Here is a 24836-nt window from a genome sequence, read left to right on the forward strand (position 1 = left end):
TTTGCAGTAAAATAATCTCAAATCATGAAAAAGTCATAAATCTTGTTGAAACAGCAAAAACGTCATATGTAAATAAGTAAAATAAAGCAAATGCAAATTGGAAAGATCTTTTAAAAAATAAGATTGACATTTAAAAAAATAAATGAGTAACTTTGTTACATGTGTGTGTGTGTGTGTGTGTGTGTGCGCGCGCGTGTGTGTGTGTGTGTGTGTGTGTGTGTGCGCGTGTGTGTGTGTGTGTGTGTAAACATAACAGGTAGTAGTATAGTGGTTCAGTAAAAAAAGTGATTAATACATTCAGTTCAATGCTGTGGTGCTTTTAAGTGCCCACCATTGTTTATCCACAACACTATTGGTCCTATCAGCCCTGCATAAGCACTAAAATGTAAACTCTGCAACTTATTTCAAATCTCACTCCCCTGTGCTTGTTTGGGCTTTCACTGCAGTCTAGAACAGCTAAATGGTAATACAGTGTAGATGGTTACAGTGAGGATCACTGGAAAATAGGACTCAGGATTGTGGGCATGCTCTTGTTGAATTTTTGCTTGTATAACGTGTAGAGAACACCTTTCTTGCTGGTCTTTTTCATGCAGCTGTGCAAAAAAAGAAATGTTCTAAAATGAATCAATCAATGAAGAATGAACTAATGAATTAAATCTGTATGATCTATAAATAAATCAATTAACCATACACTCACATCTTCCTTAATATCCATAATGAAAGACAGAGGACAAGGACTAAAACAAAGGCGATAACCAGGAGGCCCACCAGAGTGAGATGATCCCATGCAGGTATGTATGTCTCTTGTGAAGCTTATGAGAAAAAAGTATATAAAATATTTGATTTGTGAATTTGTTTATGGAGCAAAAAAGCACAGTTTTTTCTGACATTCTAAAACATTGGATTGGGACTCAAATGTCAGGTAATGGTTCAGTGAGTTCACTGTGCACAGAGGCATTTTGGTTACTATGCCCCTTATTTATTAATTTAATAGGCATGATTTGTTTAAGAAGTCATCTTAATAATCATTTTTTTTTTGTGTGTGTGTGTTACTCATAAGTGTTACTCAATAAAAAAATAAAAAATAAAAAAAACTGATTTTGATCACAAAATGACTGATTTTGCATTATTTTCTTACATAACGGAATTAAGTTGCAGCATAATAGGCAAAGAACTGTTCAGTCTAACCTGTACACTTTGTTTGGCTCCAGTTGCTCCAGAATCCTGCATCAGCACAGTACATGTTCACCTTTGACCTGACACGAAAGCAGGTTTTCTTACTTTCTCCCTCCTTCAGGAAGTCAAAAGATGTATTCTCAAGACCTTTCCTCTGCTGAGGGGGAAAAGTAAAGGGTAAAATGGATGGCTATGCCAGACTGAATTTCTTTCTGGCTTTTCTAGCTTGTTTATGTCGACAAGTATAATTTACAAATTCCTGGCCGTTAAAGAGCAATAAAAAGACTGATCATTGTCATCTTTTCATCACTCTAAATTAGTCCAAATGATCAAATTTTGTAGTCAAATTTGGCAGTCACGTTTGTTCATAAACAGGACAAAAACTTGTATCAAGAAGTACAAATGTGCAAATAGTATTATAGACTAGAGTTTACGATAAGGCCACGTTTTTTTCTGTCAGATTATTTATATCTATACTAAACAGAATAATGAGAAAATATGTATATAAATACCTGGTGATCAGTGCCATCTGCCATCGTAGTGTTACTTTCCACCTCATATTCCAAACAGTGTTCTGGCACCATACCACTGGGTGGCGCCCAATCTAACTTCACCAGCCTTTTCTTTTCTGAGACTTGGAGTCGGAGAGAGGAGACAGCTGCTGGTTTTACTGCTCAGAGCAAGAAAGATAGAGGAGAGAATGAAGAATAACTTTAGCTATTGCGTCAGATCAGGTGCCCAAGCATTCTGTATATGCCCCATGTTAGCTATGTTTGCAGTATCTAGACTCAGTGTGAGATATTCTTTGTCAGGTGTAGGATAGTTACCGTGGTTTTGAACCTCCAAAGAGAAAAAGGCAGTTCTCAAATTTCCTGCTGGAGAGGATCCATTTACACACACAATAAATGTTGAGAACTCTGTGAGAGATGTTCGAGGAAACCTGCATCCTCTCCGAACTCCAGATATCACAATGTATTCTGGACATTCCTTTGTTTCATCCATTTCACTGTGCCTGCAAAATGGATATACATGCACTCATTTAGTCTGTAATTATCTTGGCCAATTAGAAAAGTGGGATATCAGTATAAAATGTATTTGTAATTTGTGCATCATTAGAAATCTTCAGAGATAATTTAAATGAATAGACAAATTATAAGTGCACTGATATGTGCAAGAAATCCAGTCTTGCAATGTAGTAAAGAGTTGTGCTGTCCTGGCCTGTAGAGCAGTGGAATCTATTCAGAAGATAATCGGTTTATGTGGAACACCATTGTCCTATTTCGTGGAAAAGGCAAAACACTTCAAATCATTTGAATAAATAAGGACCTTTTATATTTAAACACAATGCTCAAAGTTATATAAGTAAACTTCAACCTGTCCTTTCCTCTCCCTGAGACACAGTGCCAGAGCTCTGAATGCATCTGTGACAGTGTTTGAAATGTTTGTTTAAAATGGAGAGTGCAGCATTCACATGGAGCCTCACCAGTAATAGAGGTGGTGCTGTGAATTTAGAAGCTTGGCAGGTCCTGATTCCCAGGTGCAGTCCATGTACTCATTCCCATAGAAAACACAGTGAAATTCTCTTATTCTTGATCCTTCCACACCTAGGACAAAATCACATAGATAAATTACTATAATAAAAATACAAATAATATAGAATCATTAGACTATATTTAGTCATTTGTAGAGCTATGGAATGGGAATCCTTAAAAAATAGGTAGGGTACAACAGGGCTAAAAGCATAACTTAAGGAAAATGTGCTTTTTATGCCAGAAAGTGAATCAGTATTGAAAAAATAGATTTCTTTTTATGGAATATTGATGGAACAACATATTTTGTGACAAGAAATAATAACGGAAGCTTGTTTTGATTAAAATTCTTTTTTTTTTAAAGGTGAAGAGGGAGCCTTTTGCCCCACATTTAGGATAAAAGCCTCCCACATTTAGGGTAAAAGGCCTACTGGGGGTTTAAAGTGATATTGTGCAAATATATAGGGACAATAGTTATAAGGCAAAATTTGTCAATTTAGGCAAATACTTTTAAAACAGCAAGATGCTTTTGAGTAACAAATTAATATAATAATTTTTCAAAATAACCACTTCACAAAAGGGTTAAACATTTTCTGTTAAACTGAATCACATTTGGCGTTTCATAACATCTTATGTATTCTATATACAAAGTAATGTCCACTGTGATTGGATCAGTCAATGTGAGCCCACTTTCAACATTTTTCATAACAATCTATTCGAAAAACAGTGTGTTTTATGGGGGCCTTTGGCCTCTGCAATTCTATCAGTTTCTTAGAAAGACTGACTCTAAATTGTGTAACAGCTGTTTCATCCCTCAAAACATCCTCCTTGTAAGCTGAACAGTATTCTTATGAAACACTTTTGTATAACTGATGCCAGAGGGTGTGTTTACTTGACCTAGGCTTGCAGGCCTTCCTTTTACTCAAAGCACACAGGAAGTCTCACATTGCTTGTATGGACATACTACAAAAAGGCGTAAAAATTAAATAAACTTTCATTTTTTTAATTCATTATTAAACGAAGATATAATGAGTCATCAGTACATATCTATTCGCTGGATAAAGCCTATTAAATGAGTAAACACTGTTGCTGCACTTTTGACATGGGTCAGACCCTCTGTCACTTCTCAGATATTAAATATACACATTGCTTGTGATTATCTAATACATTATATAGCATAAAAACATACAAAAATACATAATGATTGTTGGTAAACTTGTTAAATTAATCCTGAACCACAGAGAAAAGCTAAATAAAATTAAAGGGTGGAATTAACCCACACCTATCATATCACTTTTGAAGACATGGATTTAACCACTGGATTCTTATGGATTCCTTTTATGCTGCCTTTGTGCTTTTTGGAGCTTCAAAGTTCTTGTCACCATTCACTTGCATTGTATAGACTTACAGAGCGGAGATATTTTTCTAAAAATCTTCGTTTGTGTTCAGCAGAAGAAAGTCATACACATCTAGGATGGCATGAGTGTGAGTAAATGATAAGAGAATTTTCATTTTGGGTGAATTAACCCTTTCAATTCACCCCTTCAGTAGCTGTCTAGTTCAAGTATCTCTGGCTGCAGCTTGCAGAATGGGGCGGGTCAACACATTGGGGCATGGCTACACGAGTCACCCCACCCATAACTTACTCGCATTGGCTAAGTCATCTTTTATTGGTGTACATGATAGGAGATGCATTTTAAAATAATGTAGCCCGATAATTTGTATTATAGTGCTGTGGCTCGTAAGTTATATGAAATTGTGTTGTACCTCATGGTTCATTTCAAACAAATGTTGGACTGAGTGGCATGGACTGATGAACAAATTGTGTTGATGTGTCTGCTGTCATTCAAATCTGTAAATCAAAAAGTTGTGCAATTTCACAAAGCTTTTATTATAACGCATGGTTAGAGAAATGAATTATGAATTTAATTAATTATAAAAATATGAAAAAGTGTATCAGTGTTGTTGTAATATAAATATTTTAATTTATAACCCAACATGGTTATGAAAACCAACAGCACCGTCTACTGTAAATTAACTAAATTACTCTCCAATTCTCACAAAAGTTATAAAGATGTAATATAAACTTATTTTCAAATATCCTAATACTGGGGGACAAAATACAAAAACCCATGTTGTTCGTTCATTCAATCATTCGTTCATAAGGCATGTGCTTGTATGCAACTGGCAATTCTCGAAAAAACCGAGAGCATGCATGCACTTTTAGTCTCCCGGTTTCTTCCATAACAACTCATCATCATGAGTGATTATTCTGCATGATTAATAATAGATTCTTTCATTGACCAAGTTTGATTTATACATGCCATCTGTATCAACTCGATCTGTTGACATCTCTGCATTTTAGGAATTTTGTCATTTTAATTTATGCCATCAACAATAGCAAACAAGAAGGCTGATGAACTGATGAAAATGGTTATGCCATTCTTGAGATAGTTGCGGTGCTTTCACTCTTGTTCTAAACTGATTCGTATTCATTTCTTAGAAGGATTGCAAACAATTATCTCTTCTCCTCGCTCCAAAAATGTGTGCTCCGTTATCTCGTCGGCTATAACTGTTAATACTGTACTGACGTACCGGTGCATGAGCACCAAACACAGTGAGTTCCTCACTTTCAGCGTAGGATACAATCCATGGATTTTTAGGATTTAATATAACATACAGTTGTGCTCAAAAGTTTGCATACCCTGGCAGAAATTGTGAAATTTTGGCATTGATTTTGAAAATATGACTGATCATGCAAAAAATCTGTCTTTTATTTAAAGATAGTGATCATATGAAGCCATTTATCATCACATAGTTGTTTGGCTCCTTTTTAAATTATAATGATAACAGAAATCACCCAAATGGCCCTGATCAAAAGTTTACATACCCTTGAATGTTTGGCCTTGTTACAAACACACAAGGTGACACACACACAGGTTTAAATGGCAATTAAAGGTTAATTTCCCACACCTGTGGCTTTTTAAATTGCAATTAGTGTCTGTGTATAAACAGTCAATGTGTTTGTTAGCTCTCACATGGATGCACTGAGCAGGCTAGATACTGAGCCATGGGGAGCAGAAAAGAACTGTCAAAAGACCTGCGTAACAAGGTAATGGAACTTTATAAAGATGGAAAAGGATATAAAAAAATATCCAAAGCCTTGAAAATGCCAGTCAGTACTGTTCAATCACTTGTTAAGAAGTGGGAAATTCGGGGATCTCTTGATACCAAGCCAAGGTCAGGTAGACCAAGAAAGATTTCAGTCACAACTGCCAGAAGAATTGTTCGGGATACAAAGAAAAACCCACAGGTAACCTCAGGAGAAATACAGGCTGCTCTGGAATAAGATGGTGTGGTTGTTTCAAGGAGCACAATATGAAGATACTTGAACAAAAATGAGCTGCATGGTCGAGTTGCCAGAAAGAAGCCAATGCCACAAAAAAGCCCAGTTACAATATGCCCGACAACACCTTGAAACGCCACACAGCTTCTGGCACACTGTAATTTGGAGTGATGAGACCAAAATAGAGCTTTATGGTCACACCCATAAGCACTATGTTTGGAGAAGGGTCAACAAGGCCTATAGTGAAAAGAATACCATCCCCACTGTGAAGCATGGTGGTGGCTCACTGATGTTTTGGGGGGTGTGAGCTCTAAAGGCACGGGGAATCTTGTGAAAACTGATGGCAAGATGAATGCAGCATGTTATCAGAAAATACTGGCAGACAATTTGCATTCTTCTGCACAAAAGCAGCAGAAGGGATGCTCTTGAACTTTCCAGCATGACAATGACCCTAAGCACAAGGCCAAGTTGACCCTCCAGTGGTTACAGCAGAAAAAGGAGAAGGTCCTGGAGTGGCCATCACAGTCTCCTGAACTTAATATCATCGAGCCACTCTGGAGAGATCTCAAACGTGCGGTTCATGCAAGACGACCAAAGACTTTGCATGACCTGGAGACATTCTGCCAAGACGAATGGGCAGCTACACCACCTGCAAGAATTTGGGGCCTCATAGACAACTATTACAAAAGACTGCACACTGTCATTGATGCTAAAGGGGGCAATACACAGTATTAAGAACTAAAGGTATGCAGACTTTTGAACAGGGGTCATTTAATTTTTTTCACTGTTGCCATGTTTTGTTTTATGATTGTGCCATTCTGTTATAACCTACAGTTGAATATGAATCCCATAAGAAATAAAAGAAATGTGTTTTGCCTGCTCACTCATGTTTTCTTTAAAAATGGTACATATATTACCAATTCTCCAAGGGTATGCAAACTTTTGCGCACAACTGTACAAGTAATCAACTGGTTTGGCTCAACTATTCAATCTCTCTCAAACAATGATTACACACCAGCAACGACGACCATATCTCCTATCACGTATGTCTATGAAAGATGAACGAGCCAGTCAGTGTTGCCAACAATTTCTCATGGGAAGCTGCCAAAGGCTCACTGAAATGTTGCTAAAAGTAGCTAAAATTGACATATGTATGAACTGGCATAAAGAGCTATGGCAATTCTTTAAAGGTGTAAAACATCTGTTTTTTTTTTTGTTTTTGTTTTTGTTTTTTTTTAATTGAACTAATGATTTTACAATTAGTATTTAACTAATAATCATTTAGCCATCACTAATTTAACTTGTCAAACATTTAGACAGAGGGGGATTTTTATTTATTTATTTTGTTTTGTAATTAAACTGCATTACTGAACAATGACAAAGTCCTATATATAGAACACCCTTACGCACATAAATCCAACTCCTAATGGCATGCAGGTCTGTCATATTACTTTAAACACACGGGGGCGCGAGAAAACCGAGAAAAATGAGACATCATTCACGATAGATCTGATGTTTTTTATGTCGCCAGAAAGCGTTTGAGTCACTTTTCAAAAGTTGCTAAATGTTCCAAATAAATGTTAAAAGTAGCTAAATTTGTTGCTAGGTGCTTTTTGAAGAAAACGTTGCCAGGGAAGTCTTAAAAGTTGCATCACTGGAGCCAATGAGACTATGTTATGGGCAGGGCAAAACGTGTAGCCCTGACCCATATGTAGCACCGCCTCATTCTGCAGGCTGTAGCCAGGTCCTTCTCGTCTCGTTTCTAAGGGTGCGTCCTCCGGAGGTCGCATTTCTCGGCCGCATACGTCATCGAGGCTGTCTCGTTTCAGAAAAGCGAGTAGGACACTTTGAATGCGACCTCCTTTCACGGGAATTCAGAGGATACATGAGGTGTATCCTTCGTGGGCACTCACAACCCACAATTGTTTGCTTCAACAGAAATGGACATCATTTGTGAAAATGATAATATATATATATATATATATATATATATATATATGCCAATTTGTCCGAAAACATGATGTTCAAACACAAATAATGTTAATTCCCAAGTTGAAGTACCTCAGTGGATGGGTGCAGAGTATATAATATGTATAATTATAGTCATATATAATTAAAATAAAGCGATATAGACTAAAATACACCTGTAAAATCTATTTTCTTTTCTCTCTACACCATTATAACTCTCCTAAAATGTACCTCATACATTCCCTTCCAGAGGGACTTTGTTCCCTTCTCACTCGAAGCACTCACGCTTGTTACAGAGGGGCGTGCTGTCATAGCAACCATGTTACATTTCGTTTCCGTTTGTCCTACGAAGGCCGTCTTGTTTAAATGAGATTTGTTTAAAGGAGGACACTCGGTATACTGCAGTCTTCAAAGGACGCATCCTAGCTTGTACGCAGCCTTCGAAAAGAGTCACAGCGAATGTGTTGCATCCCGATATGTTGCTGTTCGTTTGCACACTTCGCTCCATGCACTAAAAGTGTCTTGTGTAATTTCAAATGTTTTCATTAATTAAGTTAATTCATACACAATTAATTTAAAAGGGTCATTTCAGAGGACTCCACAAGAACAGAATATGGATTTAAAGTTTTACCTGTAAGTTCAGGTGTGTACACTCTCTCTGTCTCCTCCCCTTGGACTTCTGTCCCATTGGTGCAGGGGCACTTCAACAAAGTGAGCATCCTCACTTTGACTGGCTTCTCAAGGTCAAACTGGGCAGCAAAGTTCAGCTTGAGAGTTCGGACACTCTGTACACATACAAAGTGAGAGCAGTTGTTTTTTCTTTTCTTTTGCGATGAGACACAAATCATTCTAGCCAAACAGGGTGAGGTGTTCCTGTGTGGGACTCTAATAATTTATAGCTTTTGGAAGAAAAAGTCATGACATGCAGAATACATATAAATCTTCTGAATGCCAAGTATCCTGCCTGCATGTTGTATTCCCAGAAGGGCTCCATTAAAACAAATACAAAAATATCTTTTGGCAATGCCTTAAAGGAGTTTTATACTTAATCTTTAAGAGTTCCATGGAACACCGAGATCTTATTTCACCAGTGGATGTCCAGCTTTATCATTTTGAACGTAAACTTTGGCTAAACTTTGATTTATACATAGATAGAAACTGAAACATGCCTTTACTGGATTGGCTCTGAAACCAGTGTGGCACTCATTGTTTTCCAAACTTTTATAAAAGAGTAAAAGTTCAGCAAGTGGCATATATAGGACAAATCCAGTTTGCTTTCAACACAAAGTAAGCATCTAAAGAGTATGAAATCCCTGAATGAAATATGTTTTCGCTTTTTAGTCACAATGATAAAATGATTATCTTTTATCTCAATCATGCTTTTGCGGTACTGAGATAATAATGTGGTCTCACTATCAGGTCTGAACATCCTCTCAACAAAAAAATTTGAGACGCGTTCAAATAAACAAATCAGTTGATAAGCTTGACCTCATTTTGTTGTGGCAAAGCCTAAGAAATTTAAGTTAACTGACGTTTTCATGCTGTTGTACAAAGGACAGAAATACAGTTCTATGTGTGTGTTTTGTGGGGGATTCTTACCCGCCACCGTTCCTCAAAGGTGTCATAGTATCGAAGTTGGTATCGTACTGTGCAGTCTGTCAGGTTCTGAATGCTGTCTGGTCGAGTCCAGTGGATACTAAGGTGACCCAGGAGGCCAGGATCTGTTATCTCAATATTGGCAGGTGGATCCACTATGAGAAATTAACATAGAACAGTAAGTTTGCTACTTTACACATGTGGTGATTAAAAACTTAAGTCTATGAAAGATGAATGACTATTTGGTATTACACCTTTATCACAATTGAAAATACGCTCACTGAGCACTTTATTAGGTACACCTATTTTTTCATGCGATTATCTAATCAGCCAATCGTGTGACAGCAGTGCAACGCAGGGGTGGGGTAATGTGATCTCAGTGATTTCCACCGTGGCATGATTGTTGGTGCCAGACGGGCTGGCGTGCTTTCACGCACAACAGGCTCTAGAATTTACTCCGAATGGTGCCAGAAATAAAAAACATGCAGCGAGCGGCAGTTCTGTGGACTGAAACACCTTGTTGATGAGAGAGGTCTACAGAGAATGGCCAGACTGGTTCGAGCTGACAGAAAGGCTACGGTAACCATTCTATAAAATTGTAGTGAATAGAATAGCATCTCAGAATGCACAACATGTCGAACTTTGAGGCAAAACACCATAGAGTTCGTAATAAAGTGCTCAGTGAGTGTACGTTTGTACTAATACTGTAAATTATGACATATGCATTGTTGTTGCTTAGTATAGAATTTACTGACAATCAAAAATATACACAAATTAATCTCAATTAAAAGTCAATGTAAAACCTCTGACATTACTCACATACAGTAAAGTGTAGCAATCATGGGTATAGCAACAAAAGAAATATCAATGTTGTCGCAAATTCCAGCGAGAACAAATAGAGGCTACTGTAGTGCATATTTGAGAAATGTCAGGTTTGATTGTGTACTGTTATCTTGTTTGATGTTCATCAGCTTGTTTCCTTTATCTTCTAGAGCTTTTATAAATGCTATGTTTAGGCAGATATTGAATGTTTGTTCTAAATTTGAGCTGACAGAACTCTCTCTCTCTTTCTCTCATTTTACTGGAATCAGGCAGGAAGCTTACCGAACACTCCACAGGCCGTGACGGCAGATGTGCAGACAGGGTTTTGAGTCAGCAAAAGCAGTGTGAAAGCAGAAATCCATGCAGAAATCTTATTCAGTAGCAACATATTCTTCTGTCTAGAGTGGGAAAGATCATCATATAAACCCTTATATAAGTCATCTCTATTCACAAAGCGACTGGACTTTTCCATGACCTGCATCCCACAATTTTAACCTTTGTTCTGTGTGATTTTAAAATTGATAGCTATCTTTAATCATGAATTGCTCATGCAAAGGGTGTACCATTCATTTCCCCAGATTGCTTTGTCTCAGTTTGAATCCTCAGATGTCATTTAATTTATGGCTTGCTCAGTGTTATGTCAGCTCCTTGGCATACCAACTATGAAACTGCTGTAGAACAGCTGTTCTGTCCTGTATCACTAGTTCTTAGCCTAAGATGGTAATGCGTGCTCAAATTGGTTTAATCTACAGAAAAAATTCTTGAGAACTGTGTAATGTTGGAAAGGTCATGTATTTACAATTTTATTGTGTATATTGACCCATTTATCCATTTTATCCTTTAGACGGATCCTTAATGTAGAAAGTATTGTAATTTTGAAGTACATATTTTCACATAATCATGTTACTAATTTTTTTTTTAAATTTTATATATATGTTATTGTTTGTCTTTTGTTTTGTTTTATGCATCAAACTGAATTGCCCCCTTTGGGATTAATAAAGTTGTATGAAATTAAATGAAATAAAACTAACAGTACATTTGGATACAGTTAAATACAGTAAATTTGTAGGGTAAGCAGATTGTGAATAATATTATTTCTGTTAGTTAAAAAATAAGGTTATTTATTATATTTTCTTAGAACATACAATATAAGTGGTGGTGTAATGGACTAAAGCACTGAACTGATAAGCGTAAGGTTGTTGGTTCAATTCCCACAGCCACCACCATTGTGTCCTTGCGCAAGGCACTTAACTCCAGGTTGCTCCAGGGGGATTGTCCTGTAATCAGGGCACTGTAAGTTGCTTTGGATAAAAGTGTCTGCCAAATGCATAAATATAACATAATTTATTATTTACACTGTTACCTTTTTGTTTCCCTGTTGGTTATAGCATGTTCTCTTAAGTGTTTAAGGTTTAATGTATAATAAATCAACATGCAATTTCAGCATATGTTTGCTTTACAAAATGTTGAAATAAAAGCAGTTACTTTGATTGAAGTATTCATTGTTATAAATGTATATACTACAAACTATAATGCACTATATCTACAGAAAAAATACTGTATACTGGGAGAATTCATCCTATATATATCTATATACACCAGTTATTTCCAGTCCTTGAATCTGATTGGACGAGAGACGTTCCATCAGCACTCGGATGCTTCACTGTGTGTGTATCACTCTACTTGTGTTTGTGCTGTTCTAAACTAAAGTGTAAGATTCTGAATGAGAAAACTGTTCATCACTTGTCCTGTAGTCTGTGTGTGTGTGTGTGTGTGTGTGTACACACACACACACATTCTATGTTTTTATATCATTGTAGGGACTCTCCATAGACTTCCATGCATTTTTTGGATTTTATACTGTACAAACTACAGATTCTATCCCCTAACCCTAACCCTACCCCTAAACCTAATCCTCACAGAAACCTTTTTGCATTTTTACATTTTCAAAAAAGCATCATTTAGTATAAGCCATTTCCCTCATGGGGACCACTGGCTGGTCCCCACAATGTACGTGATCTCAGGTTTTACTATCCTTGTGGGGACATTTGGTCCCCACAATGTAGTATAAACATGTACACACACACACATGCACACACACACAGAGACTACAGGACAAGTGATGAACAGTTTTCTCATATACATATACATATATACAGGGCTGGGAGGGTTACTTTTGAAATGTAGTCCACTACAGATTACAGAATACATGCTGTAAAATGTAATTTGTAACATATTCCATTAGATTACTCAAGGTCAGTAACGTATTATAAATACTTTGGATTACTTCTTCAGCACTGGTAGATTTTTTTCACTTGTTTTGACTATAAAAACTCTGCCAGTACAGTAAGACAAAATACACGTTAAAAATACATTCTCTGAAAAACCGAAATATCTTATGCAGTGATGTTTCTAAAACAAGGTAAATCAAATTGATCTTGTTTTAAGGATTTTTAGATATTTTTACAGGAAAACAATACAAAAATTATTATCAAGAATTATTATCAAAGATTTTTGCCCTAATATCAAAGGTCTTACTAGAAAAAAAGAAATTATGAGCCAACCTGAATTTTCTTGATCATGCCTGGTAACATGTGCATGTAAAATGGCTAGAAATAACATTTTAGCTTAGCATAAAGCTGACAAATTACACAAGGTTTATTTCTATTTCTTCTGTGCCAAACTTAATTCAAACTTACTTCTGTCTGCTCGTATGAATGTAACACATCATAAGAAAGTGTTTCACCGCTGTTCAAACACTCTTTGGATCGCATCATTTATATGTATAAATGTTTTCATCTGAAAGGACTAAATATTAAATGAAACAAATGACAATAAAATGCAAAGTAATCTCTTCAGTAATCAAAACACTTTTTGAATGTAACTGTATTCTAAATACCAATGATTTAAATTGTAACTGTAGTGGAATACAGTTACTTACATTTTGTATTTAATTACGTAATCCCGTTACATGTATTCTGTCACTCCTCAACCCTGCATATATACAGTACATATGATGACGATTTCTCATTCAGAAGAGGACAAGAACAATATATCCACATATATTGAACAGACAAGGCAATTTTTTTAAAAACATTTTTAAAAACAGTGCAAAAGAGGGAACAAATACACTCACCTTCACTGTTGTGTGACTGAATGCTCTTGATCTCATCAAGTTGCCTGAGGATGGTCTGAGTGAACATACCTAATGTCTCAGATTTTGTATGGGTAGGAAGTATGACACAGTACCCTCTAGTGTGACTCATTGGGTACGAGTGTGTGCGCACATGAGCAGTTTAAAGTTTTTTCCTTGTATAGCATACAAGTCACTGCCAGCATTTTTATTGGTGTAACCTAGTTTAATTAAAACAAAACCTTATGTGAAATACTTGTGGTTTTATCATTTTTGGCATGAGCTGTTTACTATAACATTTCATGTGAAAAGACATACAACAGTCCATTGTTAGTGCAACTGCATTTGCACAGAGCATGTTTTATTTGATAGCGTTTTATGTAAATGTTTTCTAAAGATAAGCTAGGCCATTATAAGACAGTGGACAAATTTTCTTCCACTGAACAGAAGATGGTATAAGTTCCATGTGATGGTATTCTAATTCTAATTAAGTAAATTGTTACATACAATATATTCAGGTGGACTAAGATTTTAAAATAGTTTTTATACATTTATACATAAAATATATATTGTTCAAAGGTGTCAGGATACCTTCTAGTTTGTTCATTGATGAAATCTTTTGTCTGCAACTGTTGGCTCATACAAAACTGTACTGTACTTAAATAGATCCAAAAAGAGCAAGAGCTGCAAAACAATATCAAGTTGACAGTGTCTGACTACTTTGGTTGATCAGTGTAACCTGAGACCACAACCCTTCCTTCCTAACCAAATGTCTTCACAGATGGAATTCATCCCATTTTCTTTGGAAAAGAGAACGCTTTCCTAAGAAATGAGGAACTCCCACAATTCATTAATCATTAGGCAGAATCTGATACAGATGAGCAAACCTCAAATATATTTTTTGATGTAAAAGTAATTTGCATGTTTTATCATATTTATAGCCCTGTTTCTATCAGTTTGTTTATAGTGTCTTTTAGTATTATTTCATTCTACCATGAACAATTGTGGGTTGTTGGTGTTTTGTAGTAACTGAGGCAATGGTTATGTGATTCGTTGTACAGTAAAGAAGACAGAGCTCAAAGCAATGCAAAATGACAAAGTGAAACACTGGAAAAGGTCATTTTATTCCAGTATTTTTACATTTGAAACGTTTTGTTTTCCTTTTTAAGAAACATCCTAATGCATTTATACAGGGACTATGTACATGAATGGTGGTTTGATACAGACATGCAGTTTCAGTTGTGTCATACAAAACATCTATACATACACATGCACTGCAAAGGAGGTGCATCTTGCCTATTCATTACATTTGAATCAACACTTATCTTTTTACAAACTGAACATTTTCTCATCAAATTAAAAGTGAATAAGAGCTGATGAGTGAGAGCCAGGATGGAGTTTGATGGGTGGAGAAAAAAATATTGTAACACAGTAAGAATGGCTGTGATAGAAACAGCATACTATCAAACAACTTACATTAAACTTGACAAAAATTTGAAATGCAGCAAAAATAGTAATCACAGTATGCACATTTTCAGAAGAAACAACAAACTGTAATCACCAAATTTGTAATATACTGCCTGAGCTATCAAAACGTGGAACTGTTTGCAACAGTGCACATTTTGCAATTCCGATATGTGGAGTAATTACATAATTTAGCTTTAAAATAATAAAAAAATTAAAATGCTAAATCTGTCTACAACATAAACTGTCATCATATTTATCACTTGTATTAAGATATCCCTGCTTACATTGATTTTGCACGGTCATGCTTAGGTTCTGTTATTGCAATGTAGACCTGTACTGTGGAGTGTGCAATCTTGGAAAACCAAATAGACAAATTAATTAGTCTCCTCAACAACTGTTACTGTCATTGAAGAAATACAGTTTTTAGAACAGGAATCCAATAAATCATGAAGGGGAGGAGGTGTCTGCTAATTTGGTGGGCCTTGGCGTCAAAAAGATTAAGAACCACTGATCTATACTGTTGTTCTTCTGTAGTATTTTAATGCACTAATGTTTGAATGTTTCAGAAATTGACAATCTATTGCAGTTCATGTTCTGGGAATTATATATTTCACAATTCAACACAATTGGTACTTGCAAGTGCTATACCAATATAGCGATAACTCGGCATGCACTTTATAGCTCAATTAATAAATATAATTGCGAGTATAACTAAAAGAGAACCAAAATTAACATTTTATTTTGTTATGAATTGAAAAGTACCTTTCACATTCTTAGCATAGATTGTGTCAAGCAACAAGCCTAAGTAACAGTTGTCATCATACCAGCACAAAGCTCTGGAAATGAACCAAAGCAATCTGCAATTCCATGCGGAGTATGACAGGGGAGAGGGCATCACTCATTATTGACAAACTGGGTCCTATAAAGCTTTTTCCACAAAAAAGCTCCAGCTGTCAGTCGTTTATTGTGGCTGTTTGGAAAGCATAAATCATAGAATGACATTTGCTCATTAATCTGTTCAAGAAAACATATTTGATCAAACAATGGCATGTTCAGCATTGCAATTTTTGCTCTATTTAACAGTCATGAACAGTCAAAGGTGTTTTGTTCCAAAGTGGCACCACGGTAACAAAGTGTTCAAAATCGCTTTAAACACTCAATTTATCACTAGAATGAGAGGATACCTAAATCAACCTGCAAAAACCAAAGTGTTAAAATATGCAGATCAGGCTGATAAAAGTGAGAGGAAGGCAAAGAATGGGAAGTTGATCTGAGAAGAATGGCAATACTGTTACAGTGTTTTTTCAGTGTTCTGAAAAGATGAAAGCAAAAGATGTACATGTTATGATGGTTTTTCATGTGTCTATTGGAGGGCAGTACATAAAACACTTGAGCCTTTTTCAACTTCTATTGGCACTGTAATTTTTTTGGACAAAAATGTTAATGCATTTCTGAGGTTGATGAAAAAAGTAAATAAGACTCAAACAAATAAATATAAAATAAGTAAATGGTAAATAGTAACACAGATCTTCACAGTTTACGGTGGTGAACAAAATTCCTCACTTCAAATCATTTACAACTTGATTGAATATTCTAAGCATCCTCCTTTGATTTGTTTTTCCAAAAGATATTTTTAAAACTGTCATCGTATACTGAAGTGATTGTGAGTTTCAATCATTACAATCAAGTGTGTATTTATTATTAATGGACTGTTTCAACTGTATGGAAAAAATATTGTTCCACAGGGACATTTAATTGACATATGTTTAGTGCATTCCTGCACACACCTGCACATCACGCAATAAAATTAACAATTTTATGTGTGCACGCCACATTTACATGGACACAAGTTCATAAACATGTCCAATTGATGCTGGAAGTTGCTGAAGCAGGCACTGATTTTTCACAAGAACTGAAGTATTAAATAAAACCCCCATGGAAATAAAAGTGAAAACAATAATGAAAACAATAAACACTGGCAGACACTGGCAGGTGAGTAAAACGATATATGTAAGTCTTCGTCTTGTCCAGGCATGTGAGAGGATGAGTGAGAGTATTCACTGTTCAAACACAACCGTCCACAGACATGCAAAAAAATTGTTTTTGCATAATGCACAGCCCGCTGCCACAGCACTGAATCACCTTACCCAAGTGTATCAGCCGTGTTTGTTAGGGACACATTGTTAATGTCAACACATTTTCATCTGTCACGTCCAGTGTCCTCTGTGCTGGTCTGGTTCAGATTACATGCATATGTTTCTGCCCTTTTATTTTTTCTCATACAGCAAGGGAGTGACAGAATGGGACATGACAAATGTTGCAGTTGATTGACAGCTCTTAGTGGCTTCATACAGGTGAAGGTTGATCTGGTGCTTAAGTAACACCTTCCCTCTGGTCCATAATCAGCCAGACAGATGTGTACTTTTCTCCTGTCCTCACCCATAGGGCTCACCGGTCCCAGAGAAGAGACAATGAGAGAGATGAGGAGATAAAAAAAGGTGTACCTCCCTCATGTAATAGAAACAGATATTTAGCGTTTATCCAAGAAAAGGTGGATTCAATACTATTGTAGTCTACTGCATTAAGCTTGCCCTAATAGGGTCTGTACCCCTCTTCGGTTTTGGTCTGCTTACCTGTCTCCCCTCAGAATGAAATGTGTGGCTTAAACTTCCAATTTCCTCCAGAGTAAGCTTTAAAATGTCTAGAACACTTTATAAGGGGTTATAAGAGGTAGGGGGAAGCCGGCCTTATTGCCGTAGTTGAGTGATGTCATTACCTCCCCATCAAAGTATTAAGAAGTGATCTGGGGTAGAGGATGTGAATGCTACATGGTGGAAAGATGGTTGGGTTTTGTTGATGGAAGATCCAGCAATGCCTGTACAGTGACACCGACTTTCACCAGACCTCGCTCCTCCAGGATGTGATGTGGCAAACACAATTTGTCCTATAGAAAAACACACAAGCATACAGTAAATAAAGAGTTTAAATGTGCACTCAAAAAGCTATGAGATGCTTGTTCACAGTGGCTCATGAGTTTTGGTTTGTTTTTCACCAAAACCTATTCAGGGTTCCACTCTTTTCAAGGCAAAATTTTCCAGGGCATTTTATTTGCCCAACGGTTGTAATGTTTAAGCAAAAACACACGAGAGGTCATGATGTACATTATGCCATATTTTTTCTGAATTAATTACATATATTAATTTTAAAGTATGCAGCACATGCAGATATATATTTATTTAATTAATTTCACAGCCTTTTCCAGTTTAAAAATCACACTATGACATCGCAATTTTGATTATTTGTGCATTCAAACATTCTTTTGTTTTAAAAGTGGACTCGGATTGTACATTTATTATTGAAAATTGTGTAAAGGAAAAGGCTGCATCACCACGCTATTACCTCGTTGTGGAGCCGAGGAGGGCGGGGCCGGGTTGGAATGAGACACACCCGGTCCCCAATCAGCCTGATGGGGCGCGCGAGGGATAAAGGCGGCCGGGGACGACAGTTCGAGAGAGAATTACAGACAGCTGTGCTGTGTTTTTAGTTGTGTGTTTTTGGTTGGGTTTTTGTTTAATAAATTAAGTTGTCAAGCCGGTTCTCACCTCCTCCTTTCCTCTAAACCCCCTTACACGTGTTGTGAACTCATTTTCAAAAAAAATCTGCAGTCTGACCATTGACCGTTGTTTAAGGTGTACAACTCAAATGTTTTTGTAATTAACACAACAGCAATATTTTTCACTATATCAATACTTAAACTATTTCGTCGGAGCAAAGCAGAGATGACAGAAGATGAGCAGCGAATGTACGGTACAGGCCTTCGTTCTTGATGATCAACCATTGACAATAGTCCCTTTCACACATGCAACCAGGTAAATTTCAGGAAAATCGTTGAGTTGCCTTTACTGGTAAATGTACCACATGTGCTGTTCACACATACCATCAAAATGGACATTTAATGACACAACTTCTCATTTAGGGAAATTGCCAGAGCAAAGTTTACCAGTATATTCAAAAGGGTCGTGTTCACACATGACGTCTAACCTAAAAATGTTTGTATATTTTCTGGAAAACACTGTATGTGTGAAAGGGGCTATTTTTTTTCACAATGTGCATCAGCCGGCAGTGACAAAACTATACAAATTTGTGTATTTTCCAGGACAAAGAATTATTTTCCAAGACATTTAGGTATTTTTCTCATGTACCATGAATTTTCCATGACTGGAAAACTGCATTGCAAAATTCCAGGTTTTCCATGACGTGTGGTATCCCTGCTATTGTTTGCCTTCAGAAGATTTGGAATATGATGTACTAGTCGCATGGACTACTTTTATGATACTTTGGGTCCTTTTTAAGCTTTACAGTGAGTCACTTTCAACTGCCATTGTATTGAAAAGACGGACCGGGATATTAATTAAAAGACCTCAGTTTGTGTTCCGCATTAGAAAGACATTCCTACAGGTTTAGAACAACATGAGAGGCAGTAAATTATGTTGAACTGACCTTTTGCTAAGCTCCGCCCGACAAGCTAGGCAGAACTTCCCATAGGAATGAATGGGAGATTGCCGTGAACGGTGTGTCTTTTGACAAAATATTCTCAAACGAAATTGATAATATTCTTAAATCTACAATTTATGTAAAATAAATTGTTAAATTACACAATAATTTGATTGAAAATTGTGGAGACTGTGAAACACAATTGAGGCAAACAATTATCACAGTCACTTGAAAAGAGAAAAGTGTAATTTAATGACAAATAAACACCTGATAACATTAGTGTAAGTGAACAGAACTGCTCATAACGTCTCACAACACACTCACTGTGATGCTGTGAAATTATATCGCCTTTATTAAGACCTGAATCAATACATAAATTAAATAATGTTAAGTTATTAGCTTTAATTTACCTTGGTGCAAATGTAGGTGTCCTTGCTGATGTTATACAGTACATGTTGATTTGGGAATGAGGGCTGACACAGTTGAATCCATAGCATGCTCTTCCCAAGATTTATTTAAAGATTTATTAAAAAGAAAGAAAAAACAGAGTGCATCCTCTCTTGGTTCCTCATGTCACTATTACAAGTGACCCAGTACATTTTTTTTGGATAATTTCAATCAAATTCAGCATAAACTACTCAAACACATTACTGCCATAGACTCTTCGGAAAAAAGCGAATGCTTGTCAGAGAAATGATATGATTGGTCAAAAACACTTTTAGGGCGGGGCTTAGCGAAGGGTCAGTTTTCCTTTTTGGGTGAACTATTCCTTTTATAACACAAAAAAATGCAGCTTAATCCTACCTGTGGCACTCCAAGCTTTTTACATGCATCCAAGAAATTCTCAACATTCCGCCGGCACTTGGCCATGCTCAGCTTTGGCTTTAGGAGAGATACAGGAGAGATATAACACACACACACACACACACACACATTTTTTAAACTCTCAGGAAGTCTGGCAATGAGTACCTGGCATGTAGCCAAACCAGGCATGACTTTCCAGTAACAAGCAATTTGTCAACACTGAACGCGAAACTACTGCATGACACATTCACAGCCAATCAGAACATTCTTGACATTTAATATACTGTTATGTGAAGGGAGATTTTGGACCAAAGAGATGTGGACAGGGCTATCCATTGCAACGGCAAGCATTCGCCAAATTACCCTCAGATTTACATGAAAGAGTAAGTTGTTTAGTTGAAGTCAGAAGTTAACATACACTTAGGTTGAAGTCATTAAAACTCATTTTTGAACCACTCCACAGATTTCATATTATCAAAGTATAGTTTTTGCAAGTTGTTTAGGACATCCACTTTGTACATGATACAAGTAATTTTTCCAAAAATTGATTACAGACAGATTGTTTCATTTTTAATTGACTATATCACAATTCTAGTGGGTCAGAACTTTACATACACTAAGTTAACTGTGCCGAAAATGATGTCAAACCTTTAGGCAATTAGCCAATTAGCTTCTGATAAGCTAATTGGCTAATTGGAGTCAATTGGAGGTGTACCTGTGGATGTATTTTAAGGCCTACCTTCAAACTCAGTGCCTCTTTGCTTGACATCATGGGAAAATCAAAAGAAATCAGCCAAGACTTCATAAACAAAATTGTGGACCTCCACAAGTCTGGATAATCCTTGGGAGTAATTTCCAAATGCCTGAAGGTACCATGTTAATCTGTACAAACAACAGTATGCAAGTATAAACACCATGGGACCACGCAGCCAGGAAGGAGACACATTCTGTCTCCTAGAGATGAGTGTAGTTTGGTGCGAAAAGCGCAAATCACAGAACAACAGCAAAGGACCTTGTGAGATGCTGGAGGAAACAGGTAGACAAGTATCTATATCCACAGTAAAACGAGTCCTATATCGACATAACCTGAAAGGCTGCTCAGCAAGGAAGAAGCCACTGCTCCAAAACTGCCATAAAAAAGCCAGACTACAGTTTGCAAGTGCACATGGGGACAAAGATCTTACTTTTTGAAGAAATGTCCTCTGGTCTGATGAAACAAAAATGTAACTGTTTGGCCATAAACTGGTGTGCTTCACAAAATAGATGGCATCATGAGGAAGGAAAATGATGTGGATATATTGAAGCAAAATCTCAAGACATCAGCCAGGAAGTTAAAGTTCAGTCGCAAATGGGTCTTCCAAATGAACAATGACCCCAAGCATACCTCCAAAGTTGTGGTAAAATGACTTAAGGACAACAAAGTCAAGGTACTGGAGTGGCCATCACAAAGCCCTGACCTCAATCCGATAGAAAATTTGTAGGCAGAACTGAAAAAGCGTGTGCGAGCAAGGAGGCCTATAAACCTGACTCAGTTACACCAGTTCTGTCTGGAGGAATGGGCCAAAATTCCAGCAACTTATTGTGAGAAGCTTGTGGAAGGGTACCCAAAATGTTTGACCCAAGTTACACAATTTAAAGGCAATGCTACCAAATACTAACAAAGTGTATGTAAACTTCTGACCCACTGGGAATGTGATGAAAGAAATAAAAGCTGAAATAAATCATTCCCTCTCCAATTATTCTGACATTTCACATTCTTAAAATAAACTAGTTATCCTAACTAACCTAAGACGATTAAATGCCTGGACTTATGAAAAACTGAGTTTAAATGTATTAGGCTAAGGTGTATGTAAACTTCTGACTTCAACTGTATCGTTTAATATTTGTTGCTATATTGTGTCAACACCTGGTTGGGCATTTCACATTGTACTTTACAAACATAACCTCAAAGCAATGTACTGTGTACTACATTTGAACTGTACTGTAGTTTTCCGTCTTTGGTGTTTTATTGCACATGCAGTACAGTATATGGAATAATGAACGGTAATTAAAGTGCTCACAAATTTGACTAAAATTCACCAGAATTCTGTGCTGAGACACAGCTGTTCATTAATGAAGTTCCTAAATGTAAGTTCGGGAGGAGCGAGTCCATCTAATCTTTCAATTAACAGTCAGAGTACATAAGCAGCTGTTTACCTCTCTTCGGTCTCAGCTGTTTCCAGCATCCCTCCACCTCCCCAACTCCACCTTTACCCTAGGCATCTTGCCACACTTAATCATCTCCTATTAATAGTCCGGGGGTGGGGGGGGGGGGGGGATACTTCAGAGCTCGAGTTGAAGCTACTTCATCGAGCCCCTCCTCCGTAGACAGCAAGCCAAATAAGTTTAACCTTAATAGCTTAAAGATTATATGGGCAAACGAACTCATGAAATGGACTGCAGTTAAGTGGATCAAAGAAAGTCTGAAGCAAGCCAGAAAGAAAAGAGTGAAATGGGACTTACCACTGCAGGGGAGGGCACATGAATGCTGGTCACTGAACGGGGACGAATGTGATTGGCCAGATGGCATAAAACAACACCATCCATTAAAGCAGCACCCACATCATCGGGCAATAAAACCTTTAACCTGGACTCGAGGTTCTGCAAACACACACAACCACTGGTTACTTGATTCAGGGTTCCCACACCTTTTCATCAATAATTTCCATATTTTTGAGTGGAGCACAACTTGAAAAATTCCTTTTAAGGCTTTTTAAGATTTATTGATTTCCATGACTAGGTACAGACAGTGATTTCAACACCTAACCTGAATTAATATTAATCTTCATTCCTGTCTGAACATTCCTTTCCTTACTTACAGTAAACCGTTTTTGCAGAAGGGGAGACCGGGGGCAATTGTAACACACTAAATGTCTCCATTCACAAATAAGCATATACTAAGTAATTTTCTCTCTCTGCCAGAGAAAAAGAAACATGATTTTTGAGAAATTTGCAATAAAAATTATTAGATCTCTTGTCTCTTGTGTACAGTTTTGATACTGTGACAGTATTTTATCTCTATGTTCTTGGTTAAAAGTTTACATGAATGACAGATGCCTACGCTGTTGCTGGAAGCCACCATTCAGGATTTTATCCTAGCTGCGTCGTCCAGGGAACTGTAACACTAGTTATGAAATAAAAATTGTATGACTGAATTGAACATTTTATCTTTAAAATATGTAATGAATATTATTTACAGGTATTATATACCTGTAAAAGGGAAAAAAAATGAGAACTGCAAATCCATACCCACAGACCCTCAGTTTATAAACCATGCTAACAGATATGTAAACTGTTCCCAATTTTAACAAATTGTGTCCACGGATTTATAAAACATGCCCTCAATTTACTAATCTGTACTCTCAGATTCTTAAACTGTACCCACAATTTCACAATCCGTATCCACGGTTTTGCAAACTGTACTCACGGATTTGTAGTCCCTCTCTCATTTTGGAAATATGTGCAGACCCTCCACACAAGCACAAGCTCCCATATATGTGGTTAACAAATCTTATTGTATATTTAAGCAATATCACATGAGTGAGTGTGCGATATGGCCCTACATCAGCACTGTTGTGATTCGGCCACAGCCCGAGTACCATAGGTAATCACAGCAGTAAGGTCATAAAAAACACATTTGTGCATGGAACTAATGTCTTACATGACGGATCAGAATCTGCCGCTACTGGTTTAAACCAAACGATGCGTCCAAGCCTCTCAAAACGTCACTTTAGAACTAGTATCACATCTTGGGCTGTTTCTAACAAGTTATTGGAGAAACAGGACGTGTGTGTGTGTGTGTGTGTGTGTGTGTGTGTGTGTGTGAGAGAGAGAGAGAGAGAGAGAGATGGAGTGTGTGGTGTGAGATTGCCTGTTGCCACTTCCAAGCAGAGATGACAAAGCTGTTAGTCAGCTTTCTGAAGACAATGTCATTTTGGTCAAATGCATCTTATTTTCTCTGTGGAAAAATAGCCGTCTAAGCAGGGGTATTCCTCCCTATTTCGCAGTAGCCGGTGCGCAAGAGTCATCCACTATAAAAACCGCAATGTCCTCCGCCATTTTGAACAGGATGTCCTCTGCAATGTGGAAACTCCGGGAAGAGGTAAGAGCCTTGAGTTTGTATAATTAATCAGTCTGTTGTGTCTCTCAGCTGTGATGAGCCTTCATGTTGAAGTTGTTGGTTTAACCCTCTGAGGTCTGAGGGTGTTTTGGGCCCTGGAGAAGTTTTGACATGCCTTGACATTTGTGCTTTTTTCAGTTGCTTAAAAACATATTAATGGCTAAAGTCTGATAACGTCATGGTTACTTGTGTAACCTCCATTCCCTGATGGAGGGAACGAGACGTTGTGTCGATGTAGTGACACTAGGGGTCACTCTTGGGAGCCCGAGACACCTCTGGTCTTTGATAAAAGGCCAATGAAAATTGGCGAGTGGTATTTGCATGCCACTCCCCCGGACATAC

The 24836-nt window shown here is 37.1% G+C and overlaps 2 protein-coding genes across 5 annotated transcripts in view; both read right to left on the minus strand.

Annotated features, from left to right (window-relative positions):
• Positions 1-162: 162 nt before the first annotated feature.
• LOC127427904 (interleukin-13 receptor subunit alpha-2-like) lies at positions 163-13705 on the minus strand. 4 transcript variants are annotated; one of them, XM_051675853.1, is made up of 10 exons: positions 13574-13705; positions 10720-10835; positions 9619-9770; positions 8651-8804; positions 2660-2780; positions 2004-2188; positions 1689-1846; positions 1189-1333; positions 698-812; positions 163-614 (listed from the first exon to the last, which is right to left on the minus strand). In XM_051675853.1, the coding sequence occupies exons 2-10, from the start codon at positions 10823-10825 to the stop codon at positions 494-496; spliced, it is 1257 nt and encodes a 418-aa protein (XP_051531813.1). In that variant the 5' UTR covers positions 10826-10835; positions 13574-13705; the 3' UTR covers positions 163-493. The 4 variants fall into 4 exon arrangements, with proteins under 4 accessions (XP_051531813.1, XP_051531823.1, XP_051531797.1 ...); XM_051675863.1 differs by lacking the exon at positions 13574-13705 and adding an exon at positions 11620-11933; XM_051675837.1 differs by lacking the exon at positions 13574-13705 and having other exon boundaries at positions 10720-11933.
• A 986-nt stretch (positions 13706-14691) lies between these two features.
• LOC127427858 (leucine-rich repeat and calponin homology domain-containing protein 2-like) overlaps positions 14692-24836 on the minus strand; it is a 166802-nt gene continuing 156657 nt past the window's right edge. Inside the window, exons 20-22 of the mRNA XM_051675718.1 lie at positions 22838-22975; positions 20336-20413; positions 14692-17981 (exon numbers count right to left, since the gene is read on the minus strand). Coding sequence (XP_051531678.1) covers positions 17862-17981; positions 20336-20413; positions 22838-22975 — 336 coding nt within the window. The 3' untranslated portion in view covers positions 14692-17861. The remainder of the gene's footprint in view (positions 17982-20335; positions 20414-22837; positions 22976-24836) is intronic.

The sequence above is a fragment of the Myxocyprinus asiaticus genome, chromosome 3, assembly GCF_019703515.2.
Source record: "Myxocyprinus asiaticus isolate MX2 ecotype Aquarium Trade chromosome 3, UBuf_Myxa_2, whole genome shotgun sequence".
NCBI classification, from domain to species: domain Eukaryota; kingdom Metazoa; phylum Chordata; class Actinopteri; order Cypriniformes; family Catostomidae; genus Myxocyprinus; species Myxocyprinus asiaticus.